General features: G+C 32.4%; 1 protein-coding gene across 1 annotated transcript; it reads right to left on the minus strand.

The window, feature by feature from the left end:
* Positions 1-6,775: 6,775 nt before the first annotated feature.
* On the minus strand, positions 6,776-12,723 carry LOC130636362 (SPRY domain-containing protein 7-like). Its single transcript, XM_057446054.1, has 5 exons — positions 12,432-12,723; positions 10,705-10,821; positions 9,682-9,842; positions 8,697-8,799; positions 6,776-8,566 (listed from the first exon to the last, which is right to left on the minus strand). The coding sequence occupies exons 1-5, from the start codon at positions 12,592-12,594 to the stop codon at positions 8,469-8,471; spliced, it is 642 nt and encodes a 213-aa protein (XP_057302037.1). The 5' UTR covers positions 12,595-12,723; the 3' UTR covers positions 6,776-8,468.
* Between the last annotated feature and the right edge of the window lie 1,534 nt (positions 12,724-14,257).

Consider the following 14,257-nt stretch of genomic DNA (forward strand, 5'->3'; position numbering starts at 1 on the left):
ACATCATTGCTTTTCAGTACCTAAGCCCTTTAGCATGTTGCATATTTTTGGAAGAATATATCAAAAACATATTAAAAAAAGTTACGGTCAAACAAATTATTCCAAAGTTTAAAGTATCTTCATTCCGGATTGTATTCCGGATCAAAAATGTAAAAGAGAAAAGCACACACAAAAAAAGATAAATCTAAAAATTTTTTTTTTTAATTTGATCCCACAATGCAGATTTATTAATTAAATATATAATGAAATATAAAAGCAAACCCACCAAATCATATAAACAATTTTCAATTACAAATTCCTTGAACTCTCTGAAGCTGCTAAACCATAGCGCAGTTGGACACGTATTGAAAAAAAATATCGAATTTTCTACAAATTATTCTGTTTTTATTTTGGAGAATCTATTCTCTTGGTCTGAAAGAATATGAAAATATTATCTAAAAACGCTAGGATATCCCCGCTTACATTTGAAGAAACACAGTGAAAAAGCTCAACAGCTGGTTTAAAAATCTAGCTGTAATATATTTATTTTATTTCCAATGCAAAGTATTGAAATGCAATTTTTTTTGCCTTGTAAATTTAAAATTATTATATAAAACCTACTCGAGGAAAGATTATAGGTCCCACTCAGCGAAAGTCGCAGTCGTTATCTTAGGTCTTAAATAATCAATGTGTTGTCTGGTTCAGTTTAGTGAGGACGTTCAGTGGGCTGATAAATTGAGTCTTTTTGGCAGCAAGTGTAGTGCAGCATACTTTAGGTGTGTCAGAGCTAGTATATTGTATCAAATTTGTTTTTGTTTTTTTTTGAAATTACGTTATGGTTATAAGCAATAAAATAAGCAATAAAATCATTTCAGAAAATAATTTCAAATAAGTAAAATCTCATTTCAGAATGTGTACTAAGTAATTTTAAATGACATCAGTTACCATATATATGTAAGAAAAATGAAAAATAACAGAATATCTCTTTATAATATATTTGTGGGTAATTCAAGTGTGATGTAAATATTACAATAAATTTGTCATCGCCTATTGATTAACGAATACCGAACTATAAAACGAAATGTTTAAAAAGCAAATGTCAGGGATTACCACGAACACCTTTGGCGTGTTTTTTTACATTCTTCCAGACTTGCTGCAGTTTTGTTTAATTAACTTTGACAGACTAATAGGCAAAAGACACCGATGAGAAAAGTATGTGTGAAGGTCAATTTCTAGCCACTAGTTCATTGGTATTACATTCTTTACAAACTTGTTTTCGATACTTTATACGCACCACCCTCTTCTGACATTTCCAGGGTGTATTTCAGAATTCCATGTCCTAAATAGGAAGCGTCTTATAGTGGTACTTCTCCATATTATTACAACGGTGCTTGTGACAGAATTCATACACATTGACATATGCATCATGTATATGATTGCATACCTCGTCTTAGGGTTAATGCTGGCAGGTGCAAGAATGGTCAAGTAATATCTCAAGATAATATGTGCAAAGTACCATGAAACTTGCGACAACAGAACCAGCAATATTGTCTTCATTACTCTGTTCCCGTATTGAGAATGACAAGATAGGGATTGACTCTTTTCGCTCTTCCTTTTTACAAACCAAAGCAAATGCAAATACAATATTGGGAAAAGTAAAACAAATATGGTTGCAAATACCAGCATCATATAAAATGGTGGATCCGCATCGAAATATTTCTCTGATGATTTGTATAAAAAAAAATTCAGCACATCGGGAGCTATTAAAATTGTAGTACACACTATTACAAACAGAACAAAGTATTTCAGTTTTAGATTAACCTTGTATACTAAAAGCAAATATCTATCAAGAGCAATTGCAAATGTCAAACATAATGATGCCACAGCTGGGATATATTTTACAATCAGAAAGAAAACGCATATACAATCAGAGGTGGAAAGCCAAAATATCATTACCGACGGGATGGAAATAGCACCAACCATAAAATCCGTGAAGGACATTGCAAAGAATAGCTTGCTGGACTTTTTGCGTGTTTGTTTCATTTTCCATGCTGTAAATAAGTACAGTAAATTTACTCCAATGATTGACAAAAACAGTACCACCCAAGGACTGACTTTTCTGAGCGCATCTGCTGTCCCTTCAAATGCCATTATTGTTTTGATGTTGGCACAGTTGTGGTGAACCGTAGTGAAGGATACATTTTCGCTTGTCATTACTAACCTTAACCAAATTCTGAAACTTTAAATATAATTTTAATCATTAAAACTTCCACACCTTACATTTAAAGCAGAAATAATTTTTTTTATCTAATGTGTTCAATAATAATTAGTAAAATTTAACATTTTTTTTTGAATAATTGATATTTAATTCTTAAAAGTCACCATTGTTATATTATTTGATCAGAAAAAGAGTTTGGTAGGCTTTACTTGTTGTAAATAAATAAAATAATCATAAAATGTAAACCTTTTATATTTTCAGAACCTAGTGCACGACTATTTTCTTTAATTGGAATTCTTCAGTGGAAGAACAAATGCTAAAATTTCAGAATTACTTGTTTTATGCATTCTTTTTTTAGACTGTTTGTTGCATGAGAAACAATTTATTGTACGTTTATTTGGTATTTTGAGAGTAGGTCGTAACTACCTTGTATAAGTCTGTGAAGATCGCTTTCTCGGTTAGAATTCCAACAACCAGGTTGAGCAGTTAAAATGTCTTTATTGCAAATGTCGTGTTTTTGCATTCTTGTATAATGCTTGGGTTCGTCTGCATATATTTTTTAAGATTTATAACTTGGTAGGTTTTGGCTATGCAGCTATGCTTAATGCACTAATCACCTTCTCCTATTAAATCCATTTTATGACATTGGATTGAACAGCTATTTATAAAAAAATAACAAAAAATGTATTAGTATAAAATATATTTTGGCTAATAAGTCTTCATTATTTGCCAGTTGCAGCTAAACCTGCTATAGCGACCATCTGTATAAGACAACCACCTGTTTTAGACGACCACATTTGCGTCTCTCCCTCCAACCAATGTGTTTTAAATTAAAACGACCATTTTTCTGGTCAATAGTTACCTTTCTAATACACAAGACTCAAAAAGAGATGGAGAAATAGATCTAGATGGTGCAAGTTTGGTACTGTTGGGTACCCCAACTCATCCTCATTCTAAAACATGACAAACAAAAGAATTGTTAACAAATAAATTGTTAATAGGCCATTACTGTGTACATCTTGAAACGCTGATCAAAATAAGGTAATGCATCGTGGCTTTTAATCAGCGGGTAAGGAAATACCAGGCTTTAAATATTGTGGTGACATCATCAATCCTTCTATTTCGAATCGAATTTGACTCACTTTGGTCCAACGCGGTTAAATATGTTTAAAGAAAAATGAAAAAAAAATACAATACGTATCAAGTACTAGAGAATGTACTAGTTGTTAGCCCGTGGCCTATATACTTCCCAATCTGTATTTCCTGCATCTTTCTTCGCCTGTTAGCGCGAAGTAATGAATTTACTTTGCAGGAATTTCTTTTTAATTTTTACTGTCTAAATATTTACCAACATAGTCACATTTTGCCGACTAAAAAATTGGTAGAATTTAGAAAATTACTAATCTCCACAAAACAATCAATTAGTAAAATGGCAATAAAATAAAGAAAAAAATCATAATATATGCAGTGAAAATTAACAAATGTTTAGTTCTTCAAGAAATCCTTAGCATCCTCTTAGCATGCTCACGGATTTACTTTCGCAAGACATCTTTTTTATATTTAGCGGGAATTTTATTTCACGTATTAACTGCTAGTGGATTTTTCGCGAGGATTTTATTTTGCGTATCTTACTTTTATCAATATCTCATTTATTCTTATTTTTCGCTGTGTGTTCTTCAGCCAGTAGCATGTGAACCACTGGACTTGTCAAATGTAAAGATATAAGAGCTATGAGATTTAAATGTACTTACTTATATTGTTAAACTTTTTTTGCATAGATTTATTTTTGTGAATTAGCGACGTTAAGTGTAAAATGCAGACCATTATTATACAGGATGTCCATGTTGGACGTTTTAGACAGTAAAACCTCATTTCTCTGTCACAGACAGACAAGCAGAAGAATTGTAATAATATGTACCAATCTGTACCTCGTTCACCGTACTTTATGTGCAAGGATATCGTGCGTCCGTAGCACGGCTATATATCGCGCAGGAGTACACTATGAGTATTAACATAACAGACTAGTCGATAGCCAATTAATAAATCCACATTCATCTATCCATTTAAATCCGAGTAACCCATTTGTTTTTTTTCTGTTTCCGTAACATGACTATAAAAATGCGCAGAGACAGAATGTGTGTATTCTGTAAGGAAACTGGACGTTAACCCGCAGAAATATAAACGGGTTCGTCCATCATAAATTATTTCTGGGGATTTATGAAATAAAACAAACATAATACGGATATTAAGATAAGAGAAGATTAGCTCATTTGCCTGTCAAAATATCAATTCGATTAGGGAGCCAAAAAAAACATTTATCTGGGTGTCGAAAACACTCGAACCTACATATTATTTCGATCAGTGTTACAAGTTCTTCATAACAGAATCAAGTGACTAAAATTTCTGAAAAAAATTGGCATATGAACAGGCTGATAACGTTATAAAACCTCCATAGCTTCAAGTGAATACACCTTTCCCGAATTAAGTTACTTTGATGTACCTCTGCTATTTCTTAACTTGTCAAACAAAATGAATGTGACTTTTGAAATCCTCACCTGAAACTTGATAGAATGTGAGATCTTAAGATTCATAGAGCAAACAAACAACCTGTTACAACAGTTTTTTGTACTAATCGACCTTTTAGCTTATTAGCACAAATCAAAAATTAGACTTTGACCGTAACATTATTACAACCAAAACAACATTGTCACGTGTCAAATTAAGATGAAAATTTATACACACACCAATTTAATGATGCTGAATATGATCTTAAAATCAAAACATCAAAAATATAATTTTTTTTTAAAAACATGCAATTCGGGAAACGCGTATTGTTTCAAAGGGCATTTAACTAGTCTTTTATACTAGCACTTTAGACTTCTGGCTGTGACCTATTTCGTCGCAATTTTTATGGCACAAGTTACTAAGAACCAGAAGATACGAATATTAATCCAATTCCTCAAAACTGGGCTATTTTACCCGATTCAGGAGCTATGGCTGAATGACGTCATCGAAGTTTCTAGAATCAATTATTTCTGCATTGTTAGTCTGCTTTAAAAGACTAATTCCAGGATCGGTATTAATCACAAAATTTCTACTAGAAAATAATCAAAATAGCAAGTTCCACAAAAACCATACTCTTTCTTCTTTAACAAAAAGAAACACGATGAATTTTAAACTTGTTTTTCTTTTTTCAGCGTACCAAAATGAAACGGAGTACTTCCATTTCGTGTTTTTTTATAAATTAGACGAGTTTACACAATTTCTCCCGCTTTTATAAAATAAACAAAAAACATTTTCAGAGCTTGCAAAAAAGGGCCAAAAGAATACTCTAAAATAGTAGAAACAGGTTATTAGATTACCCACGAAATCTATTTGCATGTGGGCTTTTGATTGAGGACATCATCAAAATTTATTTTTTTAAATTTGTGGCTTTCTAGTCAACTACAATCTGCCGGCTGCAGAGTTTTGACAAGGCAATTCCATTTGGCCAGTTCGAAAAATAGCCAAAAATCGGCCTTTTCCAATAATATTATGTCCAGGATTGTCTGAGAAAGTAGTTTTACTCGTTTTTCTCCGATTTACATTCTCTCTGACAATCCCGGACTTAATTTATTGGGAAAAGGGCCGAATTTCATAGTTCATCCCACAAGCAGTTATAAACACTGCTTCAACAAAAGACAAAAACATTACGAACTTGTAAACGATCGCCAGATGTTAGATTATATGGTTAGTTTCCACTTCTTAACCATACTAGTTTTTGCTGACGTCAGCACACCCACCGAATTTTAGCATCTTAGCAGACCGTCGTGTGGATTGTTCCGAAATGCGGACATGGAAGAAACTGCCAGTAGCGCATTTTTGACGCTATTTACCTGGCCTACACATCTCCCAAAGCTTTTCCAATAATATTATGTTCAGGATTGTAAATAATTCAACATCTTGCCTGAAGTCGTAATCTGACTCTGCGCGATTATATAGCCATGCTACAGAGACTACACAAAATCCTAAAGGACGGGTAATATTCCGTGCATATATCGACAGACTACCGACTACGATACTCCCGGCTGTCTGTCTGTGAGAGACAGACAAGGTTTCACTGTCTACAACTTCGGGTATAAAAATCCTATTTTGTTTAAAACTTCACTTCAAATATATTGCATGTAACCAGGTCATTGATGAAGTCATCGAAACATACCGTTCGCATCCCTAATTAAGTGGATTTCTCTGCAGGCTATTTAACTAATTTTTAAAAACGGGTTATAAACTATTGTCTGCGTCTTTATTTTCACGTATCCGAAACGATACCGCAAAGGCATGACATAAAGTTTGTTACTGAAGATCTGAGTCATAAACCCTGACATGCATTTATAATTTATGTGAGAGTTTTTCTAGTATGTTTTACGCTACTTTCTGTTGTTTTATTTTTCTTTTCAATTCGCATTTTAATACTGATCTAAGAAAGTGATAAATAAAAAAAGTTCCTGCACCACATAATGCGAAGTGTGAAGCAAAGTATCCACCTGTCTCGTTGTATTCAAAAATGCTTTGCGATTTCGCGATACAAAAACAAGCATCTAATTTTTGAAATTTATTAATTTTTGCGAAGCCTATTGTTTAAATTTGCTCTAAAAAAAATCGCAAATTCGCTAAATGCACACACTAAGAAATCCTGACAGATTTATTCTCGCGAGTCAATTTTTTTCGCTAAAATAAAATCCGCAAAAATTATTCCCGGGAAGACATTTGACGCCTTATTATGTCAGTTTTTAAAAAAAACTCGTCATTTCTCGGCTTCTTGTAGAGTTTTTATGTCCAATTCTATTAATCGCCATTCACATACTACTGAAACTGAAAAACAAAAGCACGAAAAATAACAAGTATTAAAACAATGTTACAAGTAAGATTCGCGAAGATAAATCCTTGCGAAAAATCCACTAGTAACAATCCACAAATTTAATCCACGCGAAATATTCAAAAAATTGACTCGCGAGAATAAATCTGTCAGGATTTCTTAGTGTGTGCATGATTTTGTTACATATACGCTTCAGTCACAACACAAAACAAAATACACAGAATCTTTATAGTCCGTACCAACAAAGATCTCTTTATTACATTTTATTTTTTTCTACCATTTTATTTTTTTCCACTCATTTTGCAAGTAACTTTTTTAGGATATTTAGGAGATTTTAGGAGAATTTAAATTAGTGACAAGGGTAACATAAGTCAAAATATAAATATTTCTGACTTATATTCCACAAAAAAATCCATTATACAAATACAGTTTTACAAATAGATGTTCTCTAAAAAATTAAAGAGATATTTAGAAGTATTTGCAACAGCTCAGGAAATTTTAGGATATTTTAGAATTATTTAGGATTTAATTTTTTTTATGATTTTTGAGGATTTTTAGGAAGCGTGGGAAATCTGTCTACGGTCATTTTGTTTTAATTCCTACTTTGATGGTAAAATGCAAACTAACGTAAACAGGATTGAAGGGTGTAGCTTAAGGTTTTGAGAGATCTTTGTGGAACAGAAACAATATCAGAACAATTAACTCAACTTTTAAAAATCATACAAGAAACACATTATATAAAAGTAAAATAACTTAAGAAGAGAAATTTTTGCGTTGCTTTATTTGCACGACGAATGTTACTATTTTCCAGCAGGGAGAAATTGAGAAAATTATTTTTTCTCTCTGAATTCTATTCATCCAATTGGCAAAAAAAAGAGTATTTTAGAAAAACGTGGCAAACAAAATAATGCACAGATTGTCGTAATTCAAATATCAACTTCCTGAGGAGGAAGCAAAAAAAAAAGAAATTAGAATATGTGCAAGGTTTAATTTTTGTGCATTAGTCTAGTAACGAGTTTTCGTCGGCTTTTAATCTCGCACATTTAGTTAAAACTTGCAAAAATCGCTACGTATTTTTCTGCTTTAAAGTATAACAAATATTGATCGCATACTTAAAAATGACAACGTTTAATTACGTCAAAATATTTTAACAAAATTGAATAAAAAAAAACTACAACTAATTAAAAAAAAATTTAAAAGAATAGAATATTATCTATAAATATACAATTTATATTAGATCAAAATTCACTTTAACCTGTTCGGTCTGATTGTCACTCAAAAATTCGTAACGTTTTCTTCTATTATCTTCACAACACCTCCTTATTTACCTTACAAAACCTCCTTGCTCAAGTGCACTTTCTCACATTGATTCGATCTTCTCCACAGTGTGCAAATACTGATGCAAACACGCGTTGTTTATATTAAATCTTTCTCAATCATTAATTTTTGAAATCCAGGAGGAGGAGGGAAGACGAAATTATCAAAATTAACATCAACAATGCATCCATCGTCAACTAAAATATGAAGACAACATAAAAATGCTTTTACGAATAGAATCTGTAAACGTCTTTGATTTTTATTTTACTTTCCAGTATAGATGATTTGAAAAATGTTGACATGACAACAAAAAGTCTTTTAACCTACCACAAACAATGGGATGGACTGCTCCGCGAACACCAGTTATTGGACAATGCAGGTTTTTACCGTTGTGAAAAAAATTTACTTCCACGTGATCAAAACTGCAACCCTGCGATATATAAAAAAATTAACTAACGCTGCGATCGTGGAAGTAGACATGATTTAAAAACAAATCTAGCAACCCATAGTATTTTAGGTTTCTTGATTGCTTTATGGTCTAACCTTAAGGGTCAAAAGTTTTGTGAGATTTCACGTGAATGAAAGAAATTTTTGCGACTGAGAGGCTTAAAATTTTTGCGGGATAAATGTGTGGGATTAGAAGATATTTTATTAGAATTCGGAACTCGTTCTTTCAATTGGTAGCTTTCATTAAAAGAAAATGCCAAAATATTGTATGCTTTTCGAAAGATAAGTTAGTTAAGTTTCAGAGGAAAATTAAGGGATCATTTATTATAAGCACCGTAATTTTTAATATTTTTTACTGGAACAGTGGGAACAAAAAAGAGCGGGCTTCTCCAAAACAGACTAAGAACAATTGTGTATAACACAACACATTATTTCCAGTCATCATTTTATTTAACAAGAATTACAAATACTTTTGTGATTCAACAGATTTTTCTAAAAAATGGGGATCTTATTTTTAAGATTAATTAAATTTTGCCTACTTTTGCGTAACTTAATATTGCAAATAGAGTCTAAAATCACCAAAATTGCTTAAGGCAACAAAAATCTTTTTACGAGGTGTCAGGAAAAATATATGAACGGATTTTTAAAAGTTTTCCTATTCATGATTAGGAACTGGGTCGCCTTATTAACCCCTTGAATATTAAACGTAGAAGGTGAAAAAAGGTGAGTTTTTAAAGGAAACAAAGTGTTGTAGGTTCATAGCAATGCAGTAACACAGACACGCATACAATGGTACATAAACATTGCAGCAAAGTCGTCACACAAAGACAGCGAATACTGTCTGGAAATCAAAATGGAAACCTACCACATAGTCGCCCTCTTGGATATTCATGGTAATATTATCGATAGCTACATCGTTGTGTGCTAACGTCCCATCTGAACGCAGAACCCAGCCAAACTTATCTTTTCCTAACGGTACCATACTTAAATCACAGCTCTTTGTCGCAACACCTATCGCCCATATACCTGTAAGAGAACAAAAGTTACAATATGGATGTTTCCTTTAGAAATCTGTGGTAAGGATTACCAGCGAAAGAGAACAACAAATTTACCAGAATTATTTTATTTTTTTAAGAATTAACAAACAGCAAAAAAATATCACATTATATTCTTTGTTTTTTGTTTGTTTGTTCCCCTTGCTTGCACTTTAGGACTCCATAATTTAGAAATCTTTCCAAGTTTGCTTTTGTTTTGAAATCCACTTAATCCACTTTCCCTATGGTTCCAAAATTTTTCTAATGAATATTTAAAAAGGGGTAAATTTATGAAGTTATTTACAGACCTCAAAATGTTTGGACAGTTGCATTTTCAGGATTGCTGGCCAGGTTGTCAATTCTAGGATTGTATGAATTAGAAATTGTGGCCTTATGTACAATAAAACAAACATGAAGGTAAAAGAAAAAGAATTTAATTTCACTCCAATTACCACGCAGTAGAACCTATTCGGTATAAAACATTTTTCGCAAATGTTTTGATTCACAAAAAAATTATTTTTGTGAAGTGCACCACAAAAAAATTTCCGATTCAGGAAAATAAAATATTGTCTGCATAAACTGGCTAGATTGATAGGAAAATATAACATGAATATAGAAACACTGTTCTCTTTTCAGTTTCCTAAAAGTCTTTTTTTTATTCTTATTCGAAAAAATCTCGCAAAAAAAATCATAAAATTCCTTCTCATGAAATGAAGGAAAAAAAAACTAGAAAAAGCAAAAACGTCTCCCCTTTAAGGTAGCTATTTAGATTGACTTTTAAAGTTCAATGCAAATGGGCAACATTGGAATCTCACAACTTTCCCTTCATTTTAAAATATATATAATATATTTACCTGACGACTGTATACGAACTTCAAAATAACATTTGTCTTGAACTATTTCAGTGCTAGCTAATGCAGAGCCTGTTCCACATATCCTTCTTCCATTTTTAACAATAACACATTCGTTACCTAAATTACAAAAAGCATTCTTTAAAACTATTATGTTATAATACGTTTTCTCTCTGGTAGTACCAAGTCTTACACTAAGGCATCTAATAAACTATTTTTCGCCAGCACTTTAATATAATATACAGAGTGAAGATTTTTTGATGTACATGTCATCAGGTTAAAATTTCTAATTCCCTGTATCTGTCGAAAATTAGGTACTGAAATAAAACACAAAAAACTTCAAGACTTTGTCTTGTTTTCACAAAATCACTTCCAGCTTTTTTAAAAATCGAGTTATTTTATTGCGTATAATCATTCTGACCCTTTTTACGTTTTACATTGCACAAATTCTGAAAAATTAAATGAAAACACTTGCTGTCTTAAAAGATGTTTGATACAAAATGAAGCTATTTCATACACTTAATATATACATGTATTTTTTCTTTTTCAGTGGAGTAATACATCACCATGTACATCCAAAACAATACTAACTACGAAGTATGTTTATTTCAAAACTATAAAAATAATCTCACACAGTTGCAGAAGGCATACTTCAGTTTATTCAATTACATTCATTCCGAATGTGTTTGTTTACTACCCTGCTGAATTACGTCACAAAAGTTAGTAATTTACCACACAGACAGTCCTCATCCTTGTCTTGGCGGTAGACAAATCAATGTTGACATATAAATTTTGTGTTTTTCAGACTTAAGAAGTTCACATAGAGTTCTCACCAATCCCCCAGTAGTTTTTGTAGTCTTACTATGTCATCTTGAAGTCATCTTTACTCAATATAGCTATACATATGTTTTATTACAGCCATTAAAATTAAGTTTTGCTAAGAGTGCTTGCCATAATTTAGGCACAATTCCAAAAGAAAGTTTATTTTGCCTAGTTAACCCATGTGTTTGATAACTCAGCTAACTAAAAAATGTCCTGACAACATGCTAAATTTGCAAATGGTTTAGGGGCAGCATTGGTACTCCAGTTACTGCAAGTCAATTTGCTTCTTCTTACTCAAAACACCCACAAAAATGTCTATGTGTGGGGAATGCAAAAAATATTTTAAGGTCCTGGAAGTAAACACAAAAGCATTCATGATAGCTGGTACCTCTGTTTCAACCCTTGTTTCTTATTTGCATTTTTTGCTTACCCATGTGTCCAGTTCACCTAAATATAACCGTAGTTACAAAATACAAACAATAAATTATAATACTGTTTGTTAATAAAAATAACTCCCTGCACAGTACATGAAGCAGTATCTGCATCACCTAAATTTTTCATCTTCCGCTTTCAGTGCGAGTACCATTACAACAACAGAAATTCAAAATAATGATGAATTTGCAGCCGCCAAAAAGAAGGAAGCAAAAGAATAGCTTTTTTTGTAGACTTTTTTTTCTAAATGGTTCTCAAATATCACGAAAAAAATGTCAAACTTGAACCTGCTCACCCACACACGTCAAATTGATTTTTCTTGTGGCAATTAGCTAGCTAGCTAAGTATAAATGTATTATAAATGCATGCTGCCCCTAAATACCCTGAACAAAAACCTTAGAAAGAGGAAGTGAGTTAGAGAAATTTTACAAGTGGGGAATAAAGGGGATATGATAACACATATAACATTGACCAACCCATTGCTGATGTGTCTAGCACCACTCTTTTTTCTTCCTTTTGATCTGTGTCTTTTGTCGAACCGTTACTGCTGACTGGGCCAGGTATGAAACCTCTTCTGCTTCGAAAACAACATCCAATCACACTCAGTCCACAATAATTTACATACTTTAAAACTGACATTTTAAATAGTGTATCCTCTTTGTATTACGTGGCATGCATGTTGAATAAAATACGTTAAACTGACGAAAAAAAAATCAGGACATATCTCCGTTTCTTCTCTCTGTCTGTGTGTACACAAATTAAAATTGATGACGTCTTTGCGCATAACCAATGTAAAGTCATCAATCAGAAACACCAATGTATGCTCTATAGTGGTTTAAAGTCATGGCTTTGACATTAATTCGAAGAAATTGTCCCTTCACCACAGATACTTTGTTCTGCATTCCTTTTGTGTGTTTTCGCGATTTCGGATTTTTGGATGGACTAAAAACACACAAGTCAGTCGCCGCGAAAAATATTTGAAAAGGCGTAATCGCAGAATATGTTATCAATGCGTGCACCCAAAGGGCCATTCCATTTCTCGTTGATAAAAATTGTTTTTGGCACAGAAAATTCAATATCCTCGTCTATTTAACGATTAGCTCACCTTAGTTTTTCCAATTTTGAATTTCCACTTCGGGTATTAATCACAAAAGTTAATTTTTTTTGTCGAAATATCATTGAAGATCATTTGCGAAAGTTATTTCTCTTAAAAAATTTAGAAAAAGGCATCATTCACCAAAATTATATCCCTTGATCTCGAAATTTCAAAAGATTTATATTACAATTAAAAAAAATACACACGTTTCATATATATTTTATTCATTTCTTCTCGTCCCCTTGTTACCCGCCAAGTAAGCGCTAGCAACGAACCAACGGGAACGAGGATAGTTTTCGTTGTACTATAGCTTCTTTTTTGTTTTCATTATCTGCCGTTAAATAGCGTTAATATTTAGTATTTAGGGCGAATCTTTCCATTACGAGCAAAATTATCGCTGATGTAATTCTTTTCGTTGATGAAATTTTTTATCACATTGAGGAGGGCATTTTTTTATGGATTATTATCAGTTTTGGAAAACAATATTTGTAGAAATAATATATATATAAACACGTAACATGACATAACATACCCAATAGTTTTTTTACAAAAGTGTGTTCGCGTAAACTCACGTTAAAATATCAAAAAAAAAATTTAGCTACGGATAATCAGTTGTAAATTTTTAAATTTTAGGCAACACACGTTACAAAGAAATTTCTACTCCCCGAGAACACATTGATATGTTATATCAAGATAACAACATTATCTGTAAACTTATCCTTAGCCCGTAGATAAATTTACGCCGCAAATGCAACAACTGCTATTCGCAACTCATACCTTGGGTGCGCAGACCGCAAATCGGGTATTAAAACAAATGCAAGTACGTTCTTTATATTTTGCGTTTTGTCAATGTGTCGGTGTTGGTGTGTCCGTAGCTCGGCTATAACATCCCGCAGAGACAGAAAAAATAATCCATGGATTAAAATAACCAGTAATCTGTGAAAAAAATCCCTTTTTGCCGTTCTTTATACATCGTGTTTGCTATTTGTTGTTTTGTGAGTCGGTAACACGACTATAAAATCGTGCAAAAAAATGTGCTCGTGCTTTTAGTTGAGTATGGTAGCTTTACCCCAGTTGGTTTAACCGCAACTGCTAGTTCGTAAACCTTTGCGACATATTGTTATCTTCCCACGTTTAATGTCTCCAGTTAAATTATATGTTTCATTGTAACAGTTTTTGCGGAGCCTGGCATAAAAATTTTTTGAA

The sequence above is a fragment of the Hydractinia symbiolongicarpus genome, chromosome 3 (genome assembly GCF_029227915.1).
Source record: "Hydractinia symbiolongicarpus strain clone_291-10 chromosome 3, HSymV2.1, whole genome shotgun sequence".
Classification (NCBI taxonomy): Eukaryota; Metazoa; Cnidaria; class Hydrozoa; order Anthoathecata; family Hydractiniidae; genus Hydractinia; species Hydractinia symbiolongicarpus.